Here is a 21713-nt window from a genome sequence, read left to right as displayed (position 1 = left end):
TCCATTCTAATATATTTTCAAAGAAATTTGCTTCTAGAGATAGAAAAGAAAAGTTTGTGTCTTTGTGTGTATGAATGAGAGAGAGAGAGAAAGAGAGAGGTTGTTTTGATGTATTTCCGTCTATGTTGTCGACTAAGAGAGCTTTTGAATTAAGATTAAGCTTATATGCTCCCTATCCTTTTCTCCCTATGGCGCTTAGTCAAATACGCTCTGAGATCAACATTGACACAAAAAGAGAAAGTCATTCAATATTGGAGATCGATATACTTCTAGTTTCTACATCATCTTGTCGTTCTTATAATAACAAATTTTCATTTTCTCTCATTGCCATAGAAAAAAATTAGAAAAAGAAAAAGACTATTCAATGTAAAGAGAGCCTAACCATTTACCTTTAAACCCATGTGGAATTTATTTTTTCCAACCACATAAGGCGAAAAAATTACTCCTTTCCATTTTTAAAATGGCCAAAGTGGTCCTAGAAGGTGGCTGAAGAACAAACAGACCCTACAGCGAAATTATTCTTACTTTGAAAAAGTCAAATATTCTTACGTACGTAAGGATGACGTCAACATTCCTTTTGTTTTTCTTTTTCTAAAATCCAAAGTGTAACACTTGTCAACTCTCTCAACTACCTGAGTTCACAATGTAATTAAAGTAAATAGTAATAGAATCAAGGGGTATTATTGTAACTTCATATACGTAACGTTAGAATTCTACCTTTAAGAAATTTGTCTTCTATTCAATTATTCATAATCGACATTCCTGAACGTTTCAAAGGTTAAATTGACCAAACTACCCTTCACCGAGTTATCTCCCATTTTCAGTTCACGAGTTTTTCCGCCATTTTCAAGGTCCCTGGTCGGAACAAAAAACGAATCCAAGAAAACCCCTTCTCGCTCTCTGTGTGCGTCTGTTTCAGTTTCTTTTTCTTTCTTTTTTTGGTTTATTTATTTATTTCCGCCATTAAAGTGAGCTTTCACGGTTCTTCTGGCGGAATTTGTGATCTCTCTTTCGTTTCTTCTACTCAAGACTTTTCCTTTCACTGAAGGAGAAGACAACTGTTACGGACTCGTTTCAAAGGAAAGTTAACTGTTCAGTTTCGAGTAATCGGTTGAGAAAGAAGAAAAACAAGATTGAAGTTCTTCCTTTTCGGTTTTCTTTCTTCTCTTATGATCCGATCATGATGGTTTGCTGTATTCTCTGTAAGTGAATGCTAGTTCTTTCCTACTACACTCCAAGCTGGTTCGATAGCGTTCGGCAAGATGAAGTCGACAACTCGGCTTGATTCTTTGGTTTTTCATCTCACTCCTACTCGAACCAGGTAATTCTTTTTTTCGATCAGTGGTTTCTCCAGCTGGTATCACTCATTCGGAAGAACCAGCGGAGGTTAGGGTCTAGCAGTTGCAATTTTCTGGTTCAGAAACGTCACTTAATCGAAAGAATGCTCTATGTCCAGTGTTTTTTACTTTCTTGTTCTGAGATGTGATGATGTTGTGGCCAAGATTCCGCATGCAATCAGGATTGTGACTTTCGATATGTAAACTGAACTAGTACTCGGTGTTGTATAATTTTTGTTTTTATTTTATTAGAACGTTTTAGTTTATGCTGTGGCACAGATTTTCCATGTTTTGACGTCTTTTTGCCCTGAACTCTATTTTGAACTTTTTCTTTATGTTGCCTTTTGCTGCCATTCAAGTCGCAGTTCTGTTCTGAAAATCTAGAATAAAACTAAAACAATGCAATTTATTGGATTTTTCTTTTGTAAGAACAATTTATTGATTTCACTAATCACATTTTGAATTTAACTGGCAACGAAAGATGGTTGTCCATGGTTGATTAGCTTCAGTATTTAACGATTGAAGTTAATAGTATCAGGAAGCGATTTCCTTTTTTAAGTAAGGATTTTGGTGCTGTGGAACCTGTTCTGGATGGACTTTCTCCGTTTTGCAAAGGGAAAAAGAAAGCAACTTTTCGTGACAACTAAGTACAATTCTAGTAACGTGACGATGAACGGCACCAGAATTGTGAAGAGATTTCCTTTTTTCATTGATTTAATAGTTCTGCTATGTACCCCAAAGAAAAAACACTTTACTCTGTTGAATAATCTACGTCAGTTGCTTGTGTGAATTGCTTAGTTATAAGAAAAACTTCTAGTTCCATTTGGAATCTGGCTTCTTTTAAAATATCCACATTTCAGATTGTATTACATCATACCTGACCTCAAGTATTTATGGCAGACAGTCCAGTCTGTACTTTCAATTGGGGGGATCCTTTTTTAGTTTTTCATTTTTTATGAGAAGAAACTAGAAACTAAAGCATAGAAGAGTGTTTGTGCAAAGTCCTCCTGAGTTACAAAATCAGGCCAGTTGATTATATGTGGTCTGCATTTTTACTAAATGCACTCAAGTATGAAGACCTTGATCTTGTTTTCTGTGATTTTGGAGCTCCAATTTTTGTCAAAATAATCGTAATTTTTCTTCTTCTTTTTCTTCTTCTTCTTCTTCTTCTTCTTTTTTTTTTTTCTTTTCTTTTTTTGAGGTCTGTCTGTTTGTTTGTGTTTAATCCACTTGGATCAGTTTCTTAGGGAAGACTACTGTTGCCTTTTTATTAGGTGCGATTTGGTTGTCATTGCCAATGGGAAGACAGAGAAAATTGTTTCAGGGTTGCTGAATCCGTTTCTTGCCCACCTGAAAACAGCACAAGAACAGATGGCTAAGGGAGGTTACTCAATTATGCTTGAACCAAGTCCTGGAAGTGATGCAATGTGGTTCACAAAGGGCACTGTAGAGAGGTGAGTCAAGTAGTTTTTCAGCAACACTCTGCTTCTTTTACTTTTTACATGGTTCAGTTACTCACAATTTGGAACTATTGGACCAGTAAATTCCTTATTTTTTTCGTGGGTGAATATTTCAACCAGTAAATTCACTGGGCTGAGAACCAGTTCTGATAGCTTGGACACTTCTCTGAACACTAAGCCATGTCAGCCAAGTTAATGTAGAAGTCTAGAAGCTGATGTTTAGCTTTACTCTAGTTACACTTATACATTATGTCTGTAGTTCTTTTGAAAAGCAGAGTGCCAAGATAATGTCTCAGTGAAGTAAAACAGGCACTTTTCTTGTTGACTTCTTTTTTTTCTTTTTTTTTGGGGGTGGGGGGAGGCCTGTTTCTCTGAACTTTTGTAAGATGAGAGAATGCTTTAAAAAAGGATGTGGAGGGATAAGAATCCCAAGGATCATGAGGAATCTACCTCATCGATTATTAATTTATTGTTGATGTGAGAATTGAAAGAGTGTTTAGGGAGTGTCTCTATGATCCATTTATTAGCATTATTTACAGAGGTCCCACTATCCCAGTCACTTTCTTCTCATATTGTTTGATCCTCTTTCTTGTTTTCTTTCACTTTTAAAGTTTCCATTCTGGGAGACTGGTGGTGTCAAATCAAATTTCAGAAATCACATTAGATCCCAGTATGAAAATCATCATCTGCAACCACTGAAATTTCTATCCTGCTTCCCTTTTTCTTTTTCTTTTCTCTTTCTTTTAACCTTTATACCTATGCTCTTGAACTCATCTTTGGGTCTTATTTCACCCAGAACAAAATGGTGAAGTTTCCACAGAACCAAATATTGAGTTTTGAAACCATGCCTTTAGATGGAAACACTAATTGGGTAAAACATGGATCTACTTCTTGTTATGAATGTAACTACTACTTTATTGAAAGTTCATATTTTCTCGAAATACCAATTGACTTTAAAGCAAGAAACCTTTAAAATGGGCTCCTACTTGGGCTCGTATCCTCTCATCCCTACATTCCAGTTCTTGGAATGGATCTCTCAGAATATCTCCTTTATGTTTTAATTGTATTACTGTTGAGCCTGCTACCTTGGTTGCAACTTGCAACTAACGAGGAGGCTATTCAGTATCACTTTTCCAGGAGACATCTACATTCCAATTCTTGCACTGGATCTCAATTTTGTCTGTAGTTCTGCTGAGTGATGCATGGTAGTTACAACTAATCTATGGTGTACCTTAGGTTTGTCCGGTTTGTAAGCACTCCAGAGGTCTTGGAAAGGGTGAATACTATAGAATCTGAGATCTTACAAATTGAGGAGACGATTGCATTTCAGAGAAATGAAAATTTAGGTTTGAACACTGTAAGTAAAATGTATCTTTCCCTGATGCATATTTTATGTGTTTTAGAAGTAGTCAACTTCACTTTTTCCCTATGCTGCAGGTAGACGACTACCAAACCAGATCTGTGAAAAGCATTGAAGGTATTTATTGTATTATATCTTTTCTTGATTCACATTTATTCAGCTCTCTGTGCCAGATAATTAGCCGAAACTTTTCTCCTTCCCTCTTTTTCCATCTGTGACTACCAAGTCGAATTTAATTGTATGTGGTTCTTCCAAAGTAACCTTCACTTGGAGTTACGTTGTGGTTTTCTTTCCCTTCCCTTTTTTCTGGGAAGGCTAGTATTGAAAATTGTATTGGAGAGTTCATTGTTATTTCTCACATCATGTGCTTTTGGAAAGGTAGCAAGGCTGTATCCGATGCTGATGATGAGAGAGCAATAGTCCTTTACAAGGTATATTGTGCACCTTATGTTTCATAAAAGACCATAATTGTCAAAGTGCCAATCTATGTGGCTCCTAGGTATTCAGGTGCCTTGGTTGGTCACCTTGTTGACATCGCTTTTTACAGACCCCTTCCAATGAACTTAGGTCGATGCAATTATGACAACTGTACATTAGACTATAAAACTTTTAGTAAATTTCCTGAAGTTGGTTTCTTTGTGTTATGGCAGCCTGGGATGCACCCACCTCAATCAAATGGATCCACCATACAGGAGGAAAATTCAAAGTATATACTAATCCTACGATGATTAATATAATTGTCAATCAAAACTGATGAGGTTATGCAGTGTTATGTAATTGTTCCAATTTTACCTGATGAAATGTTTTCATTCTCCAGTTTTCTGAATGTGCTGAATCGTAGATTGGTATTCTTATGTCACAAATATAGGCATTTTCCAATAAATACGTATGACTGCAGCTTCTGCGCCATGCTAGAGAATCCTTGTTGTTCCCCCCCCCCCCCCCCCCTTCCCTTCTCTTTCCAAACATTTTTTCCTGAATACTTTGCCAGTGCTGGATGTGCTTTGCATCATTTTGTGTGTCAACTTTCTTATTCAAAGAACTTATCATTCGTATCTAGTGTCTTCTCTGAGTTCCTTTCCCAGTTTACGGAAATTATCTACTTACACAAGAACACTTCTGCACATTCCTACACGCTATTCTTTTACTGATGTGATTCATACTCTTGCCAGAGTCAAGCTCCTGAAAGTACTGGAGACTCGCAAAACTGTGCTGCAGAAAGAACAAGGCATGGCCTTTGCGCGTGCTGTAGCTGCAGGATTTGATGTGGACCATATGGCACCTTTGGTATCATTTGCAGAGTGCTTCAAGGCAACTCGCTTGATGTGAGCAATATTTTATGATGCTGTCAGTTTTTTTCAGAAAGTCTTGCTGATGTCAAATTTGCACCCAGTTTGCTGATTTGCAACTGCTAGCAACATTTGCTATGTTATCTTGAACCTGATGAATTCAGTGTACCCTTGCAACAGGGAAGCATGCATAAGGTTTATGGATTTATGGAAAGAGAAGCATGAAAGTGGTCAATGGCTTGAAATTGAAGAAGCTGAAGCAATGTCTAGCCAATCAGACCTGTCTTTCATGAATGTCTCTGGCAAACAAAATGAATTTAGTGAAGCACTCCCTGCTTCCCGTGGTGAGTTGGACTTGGAAAGCAATGGGAAAGCAAAAGCTGCTGATGCAGCTATGAATTATCACAATGGAGGTAGGTGTAGTTTGTGGCAGTCTTACTGACTCAACTTGTGGATAAAAAATGAAGCTGTGTTTGCCAAAATAATCAAGGACCACTATCAAGTAGGTGAACCCTGATTCTATAGAGTATTGAATGTGCAGTAATAACCAAGCAAAACAGCCTACCATTGAGAAACGATTTGTTTTGTTGGCTTAGTTAACCATGAACCTCATCTGCAGAATACCCTTCTGCCGAAAAAGAATTAAGGATGGATCAAAAGTATGCTACAACTTTCTGAGAGATGCCTAAAATCATTTCCAACCTTCTTTTAGTTGAAGTGTTATATATTTGGAATATAATAGAAAGTAGTTTTGTTTCAGAAGTTATATGTCTGGGCCTTGTATTGTGTATGTTCTTTCTCATTAATCATTATTATTTTCTTTTCAATCACTTCAATTTTAAGAACTTCTTCTCTGTTTCTTCAAGCACAGATAAAAAGCATATCGATCCACAATTGCCATTTAGCCACCACAATTATTTTCAAGGTCAATTCCAGCATCATATTTTCCCTCAGTGGCCTGCTCTTTCTCCAGCTGGTGCAGCACCAGTCTTTCAAGGGTATCCAATGCAAGGCATGCCTTACTATCAGGCTTTTCCAGGAAACACTCAATTTTTTCCACCACCCTATCCCCCTCCAATGGAGGACTCTAGATTCAGTGACACTCAAGGGATTGGACAGAAAATACATTCCATGGACAGTAAAGATAGCACTACCACTGAATCAGAGAAGGAAATGGGTGTCTCCAGTTCAAAGTCACTGGATGGGCTAGCGTTGGAGAAGGAAGGTTCACAAGGTCGAGAACCACGTAGAAAAGCTGGTCAATCAAGTAAAGGACAGTCAGGCATGGTAGTCGTTCAGAACATCAATTACATTACATCAAACAGTCAAGATTCATCAGGAAGTGAATCCCATTCAGCTTCTGACTCTGAAGCTGACAAGGAAGGTGAGGATTTACAAGTTAATGTCCCAGATCTGAAGCACAAGAATTCTACAAGATCTTCAAGAAGTAAAGGTAGTGGCACAAGGTCCAGCGGTACCTGGGGTTCATATGATAAGGATGACACAATATGTGGACAGGGAACAGATGGTGGACAATGGCAAGCATTTCAGGACTGTTTACTGAGAGATGATAATAGAAATTCCCATATGATAAATGAAGGTATGTTCGCAATGGGAAATGAGGCTCAAGTTAGGAAAAGGCAAAGTTCAGCTGGTGGAGATCCTATAATTCCTCATGGACTAGATTCAAGAGAATATCGAGATGAGAGAATGATCAAGTTTGATAGTGCCAGTGCCAAGTTGACCCATATGCCGAAGTTAGAAAATGAGGAGTTGTTACTGTCTAAAGGAGAGTTACCTGGTGGAGGATCCAGAGGTATTCAAATAGATGGACAGTTGACAGAGATGGCAGGTGGAAGAAGAGGATTTGGGAGGAGCTCCAATGATGAAATCATGATATATAGACAAAAAAATCGCTCAGGGGTTACAAACTCTCTCCAAGATCCACTGTCTGAGAATATATTTGAGCATGCAGCAAATAACTTCGACAGGAACTCATCACAGAATGTAATTGATGAATCCTTTATCGTTCCTGTCAGATCAGTCTCAGTAGATCAGGTTGGAACTGATAATGGAAAGGCAATTGATATCAGTTCTGAACTACCACCTGCACTCCAGAAGACAGAAGACCAATCTGGTAGGATTAAAAGCCAACTGAGCTATGAGCCAAATGATTTGAGCTTGATGCGACAGCATATGTCAGAGAGAGAGACCATTGGTTATGACCCTGCAGTGGAGTATGAAATGCAGATTCATAATGAAGGTGTCGCAGTACAGAGCAAGAGCAAGAAAACGGTTGCTACTAAGAAAGGTTTAGAGAAGTCCAAAGTTATACGTGATGCCTCGGACAAGAGGAAGATTGAAGCAGTAACAAGGAAAGGGAAGCAATCAAAATTGAGCCCCTTGACTGATGCACAAGCACGTGCTGAAAGTATAAGAGCCTTGAAAGTTGACCTTCGGAAAATGAAAAAAGAGAAGGTATTTTCTTCTTGTTCAACCAAATGATAAATAAAATGTTGAGAATGTATTCTACCATTTCTGTATACGCATACACTCAAATAAGAGACTATAATCTTGTTTACGGACATCTTGGCTAGTTTGTTTGTCTTCGTAATATGTTACTTTAAAATTTCAGGAACAGGAAGAGATTCAACGGTTGGAAGCATTGAAGAAAGAGCGGCAAAAGAGAATTGCAGCACGAGGAAGTTCCAGTCCTGATTCATCACTGCCCTCTCAACCAACCAAATCCCGGCTGCCAACGAAGCTCTCCCCAAGTGTTCAGAAATCAAAGTTCAATGACCCATATCCTGCAATGGTATCACCTCTACGAAGTTTGCATACTAGAACTGCTTCTATGGGTTCCAATGATTCTCAGAAAATCTCTAAGATTAACGGTAGTAGTGGCGTAAGGAAAAATGGGTTAAGCCGTTCATTGCCATCATTATCTGTGCAGAAAAGAAAGATTCATACTAGCACGCCTGAATCGAAGGTGGCAACAAACAGAACAAGGAGATTATCAGAACCTAAAACAAGTGGCAGACATCACATTTCTTCTGTGAAATCACAAAATGCGGATCTAGTATCAAATCCAAAGATTGGTACTAGCGTGCCTGAATCGAAGATGGCAGCAACAAGAACAAGGAGATTATCAGAACCTAAAACAAGTGGCAGACATCACATTTCTTCTGTGAAGTCACGAAATGCGGATCTAGTATCAAATCCAAAGATTGGTACTAGCGTGCCTGAATCGAAGGTGGCAGCAACAAGAACAAGGAGATTATCAGAACCTAAAACAGGTGGCAGACATCACATTTCTTCTGTGAAGTCACAAAATGCTGAGCTATTATCAAATCCAAAGATTGATACTAGCACACCTGAATCGAAGGTGGCAGCAACAAGAACAAGGAGATTATCAGAACCTAAAACAAGTGGCAGACATCACATTTCTTCTGTTAAGACAAGAAATGCTGAGCTAGTGTCAAATCCAAAGTTGTCTAAAGAAACTGAGACTGAGAAGATCTCTGCGATCATGCACCTTGACAAAACTAAGGGTGCAACTCTGCCAGAAATCAAGATTAGAACATCAAAAGGACCTTCAGACATGAAGCAGAGCAAATCAGCAGCAAAAGAAGCAGTGCTCAAAACAAATGTTGACAAGTCTTCTGTATCTTTGGAAGCCACTAAATTTAGGAGCAATGATAAAGCTGCACATAGTAGCAGTGGAGATGACAACGCAATTATTGAAAAGACTGTTTTGATGCTTGAACCTGTGGTACCCCTCACTCCTATTGCACAGGCATTTGAAGAGAAGATGGATGCTGGAAAAGGCCCAAATGATGAAAATAAAGGAGGAGAAATAACAGAGGTGGTTTCAGAGTATGCTGCCATCCGTGCCCCGGTTTCACCACTTAATGGAGATGCAAGTGATTGTGACTTAGCTGAGAGACCAGATCTTCGTGAGGTAATCTCAATAAGCTTGTAGCCAAATACTTTAGTTTCTTTATGTTGTAATTTATAGTCTATGTATACTTTCCGGAGCATCTCTTTTTACTTTAACCATGACCTCACTTTTGATACTGTGGTGTACATATATTGAAATACTCCAAAAAACTGCAAACTGTAGTAGGTGAACTATGATGTTCCATGCTTGCGAGGAGGTACCAAGTTCAAACCTCCTGACTGTTACGTACTTACGTTCTCCCTCGTTCCCTTATCTATCCATTTAAATAAAAGGGCAAACAAAGTGCCAATGCTTCCACAAAAGTAGAGTCCGGGGAGGCAATTTTCCTACAAAGACTTGCCTCAACAATTTTTGCTGAGAGGCTGTTTCGATTCCTTGACCACGGGCTAATAACTGTGTCCACCAAGCACTGCGCCAAAGCTTGCCCGTATCCATTGTACATTTTCTAATTCTTTTTTATATTTACTTATGCCCAAACCCCCAAAACGCCCCCCCTCCCCGGCACACATGGGAAAAAAATATAAGAAAATTAGATACCATGTTTTATTTTGAAAAAAAAAAACACACGCACACACACCTGTCCTGCATTCCATAGCAGGCAACAGACATCATCATTCTGATACCTCTCTGTTTGGTTGGCCACATGGACACGTAATGCTGTCCCGCATTGTTTAGGGCCATGCCATTGTACAAACAGAAACTTTTTCTTTAACAAGACAATTAAAAAAAAATGTGGTGGGGGTTGGGCTGTTGGGGAAAGTTTGGGGGGTTTTAGATTTTAACATTTTCTTATGCCTGGAGTTTGCTCAAGGATAAGAGAATGACTAATGTGTACCTTCTACGTGGTGTTCTTATTAGTAATTTATATTGAAAGATCATACAACCTGAAGGAGCCTATGTCCTATCACAAAAATGTCATCCCCAATATTTGTTAGTTGACAATTAAATCAAGGGATATGTAGCCTCTTAATTGGTACAAGGTTGAGTCCGAATATTACATTGTATTCTATTTCTTAATTTGGGGTATGATGTCTTGTATTCTATTGCTTAATTGAGGACTGTCTGGGTATTCTAGTAAAATACCTGTGTGGAGTTTCAGTATCAATAGTAATGGGGACTTTTCTCTCTTAACACATACTGAGGTGTGAGGATGAGCAGCAGCTGTCCTTATTCTCTGTTGTTAGTGAAAGAGATCTCATATAACTATGAAGTAGGCAATCTTGTGTTTATTGCATGATTTTTGTTTGCAATTTCCATTCATTTATGTATCTTCGTCCTTCAATAGTACTTAGCCTTGTGGTTGAGACAGTTTACATCTTTATTCCATATCTCATTGCAATGCAATTTCTTTATTCTATGAACCAAGTTATGTTGCTTTTTGATACTCAGGTGACAGAAGACTTTGGAATGGACAAATTACCACAGGTATCAAGTATAAGTGTTTCCAACAAGCCATATCAGGCCCCGTTAGCTCGGAATTCATCTTTGGAAGATCCATGCACTACAAATTTGGAGTTCACAAAAGCACCAGCAACTAATTCAGAGATGGGAATAACAAGTGCTGAGACTACCAAGGCATGTGTATTTAATTTTTCAGCCATGAACTCTTCAGGAAAAAGCCCAGAAGCCTTGGAGAAACCCCAGGGGAAGGAATCTGCAGGGTTCAGAAGACTGCTGAAGTTTGGAAAGAAGAATCACAGTAAAACTGTAGCTGAGCATCATGTGGAATCAGATAAGTTGACTGTTGAAGGCGTTGTGGCCAATGATCATGATCCATCTTCTGATGAAGGTATGTATACTTAATTTCCGTTTCCAACTAGAGAGGCTGAAAATTTTTCTTATTGAATTTTTCATTTACCCACTCTAAATTCTACGGTGCACTGTGCGAGTTGTCGGAGTGAGTTAACTTCAAGTGATAAAAGTAAAATGTTTAGATGACTTGGATTCAATTGGGAATGCTATCTGTAAACCAGTTCATTATATATTAACAAAACCTTCTCAGCATCCAATTGGAGGGGGGGGGGTCAGCGTGTGAAATGCTGACTCAAATTGTGTTATCTGATCCCTCATTGCTGGTTGATGTCACCCACCTCAACAGAAAATTATCAAATTACAGATCCATGGAACTCTGCCAAGTCATATTGAGTTGGTGCAAAGAATACAGCAGTAGATGACCTCACTGTGTAAGAAAATTGATTTTAATTAAGCCGTCACTACAAATGAAATTTTCCCACTGGCTGATGTCTACTTGTACTTCATCTTCAGGTGGTTCAATGTCTGCTGGCTGAATCAGATGTTGACCCATTCAACTTCATTTAATCCTTAACTTTGCTCCCTTTCTAAGCTTTGATTTTGTAAAATATCTTCATCAACTGAAGTACCCATTTACCTAAGTAAAATTGAGTCGGCTAAATCAAACTAGGAAGCTGTATTTGTGACAAGTTGGCATCTTTGGATTTATTACTCCCATCTTATGATCATTGGTGCAATGCATGAGCTGACACTTCAGTCTGTTGATATTTCTAGTTCATACACTGAAGAATCTTATATTGCAAGATGAGACCCCAGAGTCAGTAACCACACAGAAGGGTAAGAGATCTCTATTTTATATGCCTGACAGTTGATCTGTATATTTATCAGAAGAATTATATTAATGTGCTATGTTAATCAGAATTTGGGTTTGCTTTAATGGCTTTGTTTCTGGGGATTCTTTTTTGGCCACAGTTTCTAGACCGTTCTCTTTGTTGTCGCCATTTCGGAGCAAAAACAGTGGAAAGAAGTTGGCAACATGAAGGTAAGGCTTGAAGATAGGGCACTTGGGTGTGTTTAAGCTTGGTCACCCTCCAATGCTTAAACGGTGAACAACTGGCACACCTTCCACCACTCTCGTGTACCAAAGCAGCAGGCAGGCAGCAATCAGAGCGAGGTAGGAACATCAAGCAGGAGAGACATAAGGATTATTTCAAGGCAAGAGCAGAAAGAGCGAATTTCAATGGGCGTTAGCAAAATGGTGCCCAGATGGTGCGTCCGGCCTTCTGTTTTAACTTGATTCATTTGAAAATCCCTACTATTGACAACCTGTGCATTCAACTCCCATGATGTGTATTCGTCTGCACTTTACTTGTCTATTGATTGTTTTGGTTTCTTGAACCGTAATCATTACTTGTACTTAGCATGCGTATCTCACTTGCACAATGAGTTGTGTAGAAGACAACTGTTTTGTAGCCTCTCTTGAAAGCTGGGGGGTACTAGAATGTGGATCATCTCCCGACGTCTGTGTTCGCTCGAGAGCATTACTTTCACAAATTATATGGTGCCAATAAGTAAAAAATAAATTTCATTACCAAAACCTGTGGGGCTCCCTATAATTCGTGGTCAACAAGTGTCGAGGGAGACATCTGGACTCACATATACTACGGCTTCCCAAACCCTCACAGTCGAACCATTCATCGTGGAGGGCATGTTTTTGGAATCAGCATGGTACCTGCTTTATCGGTATGAATAAACATTGATATGTTTCAGTCCGAATCTCTAGGCTTAGTGGTTTCTGGTTGCAAATTTACCATTACACAATATTGGGATCAGGACTAAGACCATGATTTAGCCCGGGTAAATTGTATAGCTCTGACGATCTAAACGTCTGTTCCCTCAGTTTCTTAAAGAGTGTCCCACCCAAGCAGACCAAAATGGATTTTTGGTCCCTATTCCATTCATGTTTATATTGTTACACAGGAATCGGACTTCTTCATTCACTGCCACTGAAAGGAAAACAATTCTAAGTTGCATAACCATAACCACCAACTTTCTTAGTCAGAGAGCAGCACAGCCATCTCTCCCCCTTGAGAGGAAGGGAGTGAAGAAAAAGGGAAAAAGATAACAACTCATTTACCTAGCCTATAGCTTGTACCTCGTTCTAGTTCTTCATCAGATCAGCCAGAGAAATCCATATCCAAAACATACATTCTTCATATAGCAGTTGCCTACGGCTTAGAAAATTGATTCAGAATTTTGGTCAGGTTAAGACAAATACCCAAAAATGATCAAATAAGGGGAATAGCAACCATCGCATTAATAAGCAAAAGGCCTAAAACATGTGCACAAGTAACATAGAATTAAAAACCAATGAGTTTTCTGAATAGCAATTCTCGCTAACACTGATCATATCTGATGCATTGACCAATATAACCACCGATCAAAATGCTCTTAAACATTAACAAGTATCAAAAATAAACCAAAACTTAAGGAAAAAAGAAGCTAGGTACTGATGACGACTTAAAGAACCACAAACAAAATTGATTTCTCCAAATCAAATCTACTTATGCGCTCTCCTTTTTCAGCTTAGAAAGCTCTTGGTTGATGGCTCCAGATCTCTGCACATACGGTTATAAAATCAATTAACCTCACAGAAGAGCGGGCAATTAACAACCTAAGTTGCAATTAATGGTTTAAGAAGCCCAAAATATACAACAAAAAAGGAGAGGGAAAATAGCAAATACTAGCTTCCCAGTAATACTTGTGAAAGATGACCAAAAAAATTGGCATAAAAAACCAATCTAAGAGATGTCAATGCAGAACAGGTTTCTTTACAAACCTTGATCTTTGCCAACATGATTTTGAACCTGTCGAAGTCATTGAGAGAGGCTCTTCTCTTTTGAACAATCAACTTCCTTCCCCATGAACTTTTCTCCCACTTATTCTTGACATCTGTCAGAACAGCAGGACATTATCAGTTGAGAGTTACTTTAAATACCAAAAATCAAGCACAAACCATTCATTACTGCTGAGAACGGGTTGCCCTCACCTCCTTCCTCCATGGCAGCAATCAGGGTTTTCTTCTTAGGAACTCTTTTGATATCAATCTGGATGTCTGTCAATGAGAGCCTCTTGAAATTCATTTGGCTTCTGACCATGTCAGGAGCATCAACAAGAGCCTGATGTAAAATAGCAGTGAGATATGGTATAAAATATAATCCTGTAGGGTAACAAGTAAATAAAACGTAATGGACCACAAAAAAAAAATAGCATAACCACATATTTCTGATCTCTTAGACTTGAGAACAAGAGAAAAAATTGCCTCTGTATTAGACCACCATGGCCATATGGACCAAGTTCAACATAAAATGTATACACGCAATTGAAAACAAAATCAACTTTGGCATCATCCTCTTACAGGATCAAGCTTTAAAAAAGTAACAAAGGGTTAGAGAGATGGGTTCCATTACTGTAGTCCAAAGGAATTCATTCCAGTTATGAATAATCAGCCATGCACAATGGAGAATTGTGATTTCAAGCCCTCAAATAGCTTGCCAGGCATACAATTCAATCTAGACTCTCTGAATTCTAAATGAGACAACTAACACAGTGGACTAATGCTTCTCCAGGGCGAAGCTGCCACTCTGAAACAACATCACCACAAACGATTTGAAACATCTCCACAACTCTTCTTATTTTATTAAACTTTAGTAATTTCGTAAACATTTCGAGCTTATTATTCCTGATCCCTTCTTTTTTAAGTATAATAAAGTGATCTCAACCGGTGATTAAGGCAACCTTCCGGTCATTTCCTTCCCAATTCGATCAACTTACAAAAGTACAAATCTTCATCGCACATATATCAACTCGTTACCCTGCAATATACATCCCCAAGTACAGAACACAAACACTCCCCAAGATCTAAGCCAGACATAAGTAATAAAACTTGGAAGGCAACAACAAAAACCCACCAATGCCCTAAAAAGCATTTGACATAAACAGAGTAGCTCTAATGAAACTCTCATCATGACATGATTATATTATATCAGTAGTAACTCTAAAGCAGAATCGAGCACAGGATGGATAAGTGAAAGAGGCAGCATCTAAAGCAAACACTGAATTAAAATGCATACCCTGTTTTGATCGATAACATCGACTATGACGACTAGTCTCCCATAGTCTTTGCCATAGTTGACAAGAGCAACCCTCCCGATCTCGACGTACCGCTTGAAAGGCTGCAAGAAAAACAAAACCCAAAACGAGGAGATTAACTTTCAGGTTTTAGAATAAAATCTCGAAGAAGAATCACCGAGAGTAACAAGATGATGAAGGTTGAATATCAAAGTTGAATATCGTCACCAACTCACCATTGTTGGAGCTGCGAAAGAGAGAGGCAGAAGGTTTCAGGAATTAGGGTTTTCTTCTCTCTGAAAGAGAAGGGAACTAGGGTTACGGGAAATATTTATATAAAAGTAGATCAGAGAAGGCGTGGCCCCTGGGCTGAGTCAACTTGGGCTTCAAACTTTTTAGTTTCTGGGCTTTGAACTAAGCCATCTCAGTTGGGCTCAGCTTGGATTCGGCCCAAAGGGCTTTCCTTATAAGTTTCCGTCAAATGGAGTCCGGATCAGCTTCCCGTCAGGGGAGAACAATGTGCTATGTTGACTGTTTTGAACCGCACATTAAGGGGGCCCACTGAGAATTTTATCTCTAATAATTTTTAAATACTCACATGAGATTGATGGAAGAACCTCAGTGTTGTGTTCAACTCTGCGAGTTGGCTGGTCGGAAGGATTGCTTTCAGTTGTCTATCTTTCCTTTCTCTAATTGGGGCCCACTCCCCGCTTTGTGGTTCAAAGTCATCACAGGATCTCATTGTTCTCCCTAGATAAGGAGGTGATCCAGACTACAAATCATAGAAGATGCCACACCCATCTCAATTAAGTTTCAATACTTCCAAGGTCATTTGATATGCGATTCTCTGACGTACCATACAAGTTTGGGTCGAGTTGAGATTCTCTACCTATGATAATAGAGGATTCTACAGTTGTACTCCCCTCGCACCCCTGCTTCACATGTGTAGGAGGGGGTCTAGCTTTGGTCCACTTTGTAAGTGGTTAGTGATAGATCATTCTTTCTAAATATATAGTGGAAAAGTGTGAGGGAGCATAATTCTCTATCTCTCGGAGTAATGTATTCGGACTCATTTGTATCAGTTTTTTGTAATTGATTCATTGAACCAATTTTGCACATCGTGATGATTGTTCATGAAACTTGTCTTTTTGGCCAGGGAAGAACTCTCGTTGGATCCTAAAGTTGTCAAAAAAAAGTCAAGGTTAGGGTGAGGCTAAAGTATTTAGGGCTAAGGTTAGAGCATGACTAAGGTATTTAAAATCAGGATTTGGGTTTTGAAAAGCATAGAACAATCCCACTCCTATCACAATCATGGTATGGATAATTTTATTTTTGTTTATGATAAGGTGATAATATTTGCCAATGTAGAGTTGCTTTTGTCGATAAGACTCACGCCGGTTAGTGAAAAGATCGTGGGTTCAACTCTCACTAAGGCATATTTCTTGAGGATGAAAAGATAATAATAATACTTCATTGCTAGACATCACAAATACACACGTCACTTTTTTTTTTTTTTTGGTAGGATACATAGGTCATTAGTACAGAGGTTTTTCCATTCCTTCCCTATAAGTGTGTGTTTACTGACTTAATAGATAAAATAGTGAACCAATTGAGTAGTGTTGGTGCAAGAAATGTAATCTTAATTATATGGTTTGCTTATGATTCAGCTCCAGCTCCTGAGACCAAAACAGGGTGAAAGTGGGTCGCCTCTGAGGACGGGAAGCCACCTCCGACGATCGAGTTAGATCTGGCCAGCAAATAAGGGACTCCATAGAGGAGTGAAGACCCCAAGAGATGATGAATATCATCCTCTTGAAGGGTTGGAAAGTAAAAGAATGAAGGCTGGAGTCTGTGTAGAGCTTACCCTGTTCCAATGCGATGAGGGATTATATATCAGGCTCCTACCTCTGGATGATAGCTTACCTGCCATCCTACGAGACGGTGATCCTTTCATCCGTTTGTGAGTTCCTGGATGCCGCCCAATCCAACAGCCAACGGGTCCCATCAGACCGTCCTTGCTCTGTGGCGAGCTGAAGTTTACAAAGATCCTGTCGTCCCAAGGCTCAAGGATATCTCTTATCACATTATCTCCTCGATATAGTCAATTCTCCATATGAATATCCGGCTTAAGTGCGTGGGCCATATGCCACATAGATCACTCTCTCCCCACTAGAGATGATGAGCTGGCCTGAACCCCTTAGCCGTTCAAGGACCAATCCTCAGACTATTCACTTGGTCTAGAAATAATCATGACGATAACAAGATGAGTTTGAAGTTCAATTTTTATACCTTGCACCATAAACCCCACAATTTTAATGGTGAGAGATCAGTGCAAGACACCCTTTCTCAACCAACAAGATCCTTTACAATAACCATAGATCATAGTAGGTGGGTCCCACTCTTTGCATCTTGTGATGTATATTATTCCAATAATGGAAACTCAAATGGTTTTTACCAAAGTAAAAATGGAATCTCAATTGGCATCTATCCTTCCTTTTTAACTCGTATCTTATGTCTTTGCATCCACAAAATATATTCTTCAAGATCATAGAGATCTTCTACTCCTTAACCATATATTTTAAACTCTAAAAACTGATAATTAGGTCTTTGAACAATATGTTCCTTTATGCTATATGTTGTTAAACACTTAAACCATACCAAATTGGAGAAAAAGGGATATTCTATTCTACAATTTAAAAGTAAACAACTAAAATCATATTAACTTGGATTCATTTTATACCACCTAACTAGCTAGTGATTGCTTCACCAAAAGCTATGGTAGAATTTTAAAACAAAAGAAGGTTTACAAAAAAAACACTTATTTGAACATATATTTGTCATTTCATTGTTAGATATATACGAATGAATACATGGGTTAATTGAAACAAAACCATGTATAGTGCATGAAAAGGTATTCCATATGCTGTTCTCATAATCTTGTGAATCATATTGTTTAAGATACGATTCTTAAAATGGTAAAAGATTGTTACTCGTATAAACTCGTAGAACCATCCAATTAATATGAATGAAGTCTTTTTAGTTTAGAAAAGATAGTGCGAAAACGACTTTATTTTTTGTCCCAAAAAGGAAAATTTTAAAGCATCAAATACCTAAACTTAGAAATGAATGAATGGTTTACATTATCACTATGATATATTCCTTCAACAGATATTTAACTTGGCCTTTATAATTGATCAAGGAAGGATCTTAGGCCTCAAGCCCTCAATTTTCAAAAAAGAAGAGAAAAAAAAAAAAAACCAACATAGTCATGGATGGAGTGGTAAGAAAAGAAAGAGAAGGCAAAGAGAAGAGAGAAGAAGAGGTGATAGATGTAACCCTAAAGGATTTCTCAAGGAAACTCGAAGAATTTGCAAAAGAAAGAGATTGGGAACCCTACCATAGCCCTAGAAATCTACTCCTTGCAATGGTTAGTTCAAGATCTCCTTCAATTATTATTATTTTTTCATATTTATTTTTCACATAGAGCAAAAGGGTTTTTTCTTAAAATTTTTCTTTTGATTCTTTCAAATAGTTTTTCCTTGAAAATCAAAAACCCAAGTAGAGACCCTGATCATTATTTTTTAAAACTGCATAATAAATGTATTTGTTTTTATTTTTCATGGATGTAGTAGAGTTTAGACTGCAATTCTCAACAGTTAGAAAATTTCACCTGTACTGTTCAGATTCTTTGTTATTTTCTTCTCTTTTTTGAATATTAATGAATAGAAGAGTGATGGTGATGGTGATGTTGATGAAGCCTTTTTGTTCTGGCCTTTCTGATGCATAGGTTGGAGAGGTTGGAGAGCTATCAGAAATATTCCAATGGAGAGGAGAGGTTTCAAAGGGGTTACCAAATTGGGAAGAATCTGATAAAGAACACCTTGAAGAGGAGTTATCTGATGTGCTGTTATACCTCATTAGGCTCTCTGATATGTGTGGCATTGATCTGGGTGAAGCTGCAAACAAGAAAATTGTCAAGAATGCCATCAAATATCCAGCACCACCACCCAAGATCTCCTCCTAATGAATTAAAAACTTGGTTTCTACTTATACTCTCAAAATAAAAACAAACCATCTTAAGAAATATATGATTATGGTAAAGTACCCTGGGAAGTATTTGTCTTTTTTTTTTTTTTGGTAGGAGTATTCGTAATCTATAGACTATAGCAAGAGTTGTAAGCTACTGCAAATTGAAATGAAGTGAAATTTTGATTATGTGAGACTATCCAAGCTTCTTGTGGTTGCTTCTTTCTTATTTTCTTTTTATTTATTTATTATTATTTTTTCTTTCCGTTCGAGTTGAAGTTGGATCAGCTTTTGATACCATTACCAATCCATTAGTCATCCGTTTCAGCCCATTTTAAATAAAATTATATTCGGCTTAGGTCTTGGGCTTGGGGCACGGCCGTGAGTAGTTAATTCTCATGCCTAGACCAACTTGACGATATCTTCAATTTATTAACAGTGAAATGAAGATATCTAACTATTTTATTCATTTAGGTTAAACCAAGGTTTGAAATTTCGGCAATAAGTTGGGTATCAGTGGTTGTTGATGTTAGGGATAATGGAATGTTCAACTACGAACAGAAAAGAACACAAGCAAAGCACATAAGAGAGATTTAACGTGGTTAGGCAAAATCATGCCTACGCCCACCAGAGAGAAAATGAGTTTCATCATTTCCAAGAAAACCTCACACCACTCTCACACCCACAAAGTACTACCCTTTGCTTGCCTCCAATCCTTATTCTTATGATGAGTTTCCCAATCCCCTACAAGGATTGATTCCCCAATCTACTACAGAGACTAATACATATAGGTTATCCCACAGAGACTATAGGGAAACCTAAAACTAAAATTCCAATGTAATTACAATTTTACCATAGTATTAGTAATTGACCTAAACCCTGTTTCAATTACAAATGCAACCAAAACCATAATTACATATACCCACATAATACAAGACACCCAAACCCAACAGTTGAAACCCCAACATATAGCCGAAATTTGACCGGGTTCGACATTTGTTCCTACCACTAGGTCTTCAAGGCTTGATTCACACACTCATTTTTCCTATCCAACTAATGCGACCTTCAAGGCTTTGATTCACAAGAGTGTGTATACTTTTCTCAGGCTATTTTATCACCCAGTCTTTCACCTTGTCTTGTCCTAATTAGGTCTCTTCACCTTGCTCATACTAGTGGATTGCCCGTTTCTTGGCTTCACATACGAGCATTTGGCCCTTCTTTTTTTCTTTTGGGTTTGCCAACCCCGGTTTATAAACCGGTGGTTCGACCCGCGTCGCACACCTGGCTGTGGTGGATGAGTCTCCCAGCGGGGATTTTTTGCATCCACAAGGATTCAGGAACCTTGCTTAAGTGAACCAAGTTGCTTACCACTTGGACCAACCCCCGTTGGTTTTTGCCATTTTTTAAATGAACTAATAAGTCCACTTGTCTGAATTTTCATTTATATTCAACAAAAATCGCCAAAATATCGTGAGGTTTCGATAAAAACGATAAATCACCAATTTGGATTTGTAAAATTAATCCTCCCAATAGGGATGTAAACGGATTGAATTCGGCTCGTATATGGTATAATTCCATTATTAAACACATTATCTTAATTATAATCAGATATATGTCGGATGTGTAAATTTATTATTGGATTTTAAGATAATGTCTGACCCGAATTCAAAGTAATCAAATGGATAAAAATACCCGAATGTAGTTCAAACATCCAACATTCGGCTAGAGTAACTATTGGTAATTTAATGTAATTAATTAATATTAATGAATATTTATGAAATGATAATGATGTATTCATCAAAATTAAACTTTAATCGGATATGTATATTACAGATAATATAAGTCAAATATTGAATTGGATAATATTTGACTTAAAATTGGCATATCTGAATTTGAATCCGATTACTAATGGGATCATCTGAATTCGAATGCAAATTTGAAAAAATCAAATTCGAATGTTCTTAAATGGATACCAATACGAATTGACTTCAAATCTTCGACTATCCGTTTACATCCTTGGCTCCCTAGTATATAAGAAATCTCTCATCTAATGCCCTTTCCACTATACGTTCACGAAGGGACCTACTTTTGAGTGTACCTTATTCACTTCGAGTGCTGATCCTATTATGTTTCCTCTATACCCCTCCACTAAACATTTAGGCTGGGTTTGTTTGTTGGAAAAAACAAACTTTTCCTTTAAATCCTAAAAATGGTTGTTTGAGGTTTCCTTTAAATCCTAAAAATGGTTGTTTGAGGTGGAAAAGTTTTTGAGACGTGACAAACCAATTTTCCATCCCAAGCCATTTCAAAATCTCGCAAAATATATAGAACTTTGTGAAAAAGTAAAGAGTGGGACTCACAATTAATATTTTCTACAAAATTAATTTTTTTTATTTT

The 21713-nt window shown here is 37.9% G+C and overlaps 2 protein-coding genes across 2 annotated transcripts; one reads left to right on the top strand and one right to left on the bottom strand.

The window, feature by feature from the left end:
• The first annotated feature begins 842 nt into the window (after nt 1-842).
• On the top strand, nt 843-13084 carry LOC149003170 (uncharacterized). Its single transcript, XM_089136341.1, has 13 exons — nt 843-1321; nt 2612-2791; nt 4034-4154; nt 4235-4274; nt 4536-4588; nt 4808-4863; nt 5330-5482; nt 5627-5859; nt 6318-7924; nt 8082-9407; nt 10797-11196; nt 11934-11996; nt 12132-13084. Exons 1-13 carry the CDS (start codon nt 1263-1265, stop codon nt 12197-12199), a joined length of 4359 nt encoding a protein of 1452 aa, XP_088992467.1. The 5' UTR covers nt 843-1262; the 3' UTR covers nt 12200-13084.
• A 360-nt stretch (nt 13085-13444) lies between these two features.
• Nucleotides 13445-15598, bottom strand: LOC149003169 (large ribosomal subunit protein eL14y-like). The gene is made up of 5 exons (XM_089136343.1): nt 15527-15598; nt 15293-15394; nt 14209-14338; nt 13999-14111; nt 13445-13777 (listed from the first exon to the last, which is right to left on the bottom strand). The coding sequence occupies exons 1-5, from the start codon at nt 15527-15529 to the stop codon at nt 13724-13726; spliced, it is 402 nt and encodes a 133-aa protein (XP_088992469.1). The 5' UTR covers nt 15530-15598; the 3' UTR covers nt 13445-13723.
• Between the last annotated feature and the right edge of the window lie 6115 nt (nt 15599-21713).

This window comes from Hakea prostrata, chromosome 10, assembly GCF_041222555.1.
Source record: "Hakea prostrata isolate BN-2017 chromosome 10, UWA_Hpros_2, whole genome shotgun sequence".
NCBI classification, from domain to species: Eukaryota; Viridiplantae; Streptophyta; class Magnoliopsida; order Proteales; family Proteaceae; genus Hakea; species Hakea prostrata.
The sequence above is the reverse complement of the archived record's forward strand: the minus strand, read 5'-3'. Positions and strand labels throughout refer to the sequence as shown.

Bases quoted from the DNA above. Each gene is read 5' to 3' on its own strand.
- LOC149003170 (XM_089136341.1), top strand. From the start codon at position 1,263: ATGAAGTCGACAACTCGGCTTGATTCTTTGGTTTTTCATCTCACTCCT. The intron at 1,322-2,611 runs GTAATTCTTTTT...CCTTTTTATTAG, and splicing joins CTCACTCCTACTCGAACCAG to GTGCGATTTGGTTGTCATTG. The intron at 5,483-5,626 runs GTGAGCAATATT...CCCTTGCAACAG, and splicing joins TTCAAGGCAACTCGCTTGAT to GGAAGCATGCATAAGGTTTA.
- LOC149003169 (XM_089136343.1), bottom strand. The intron at 14,112-14,208 runs GTGAGGGCAACC...CTGTTCTGACAG, and splicing joins TGCTGCCATGGAGGAAGGAG to ATGTCAAGAATAAGTGGGAG. The intron at 13,778-13,998 runs GTTTGTAAAGAA...CCGTATGTGCAG, and splicing joins TCATGTTGGCAAAGATCAAG to AGATCTGGAGCCATCAACCA.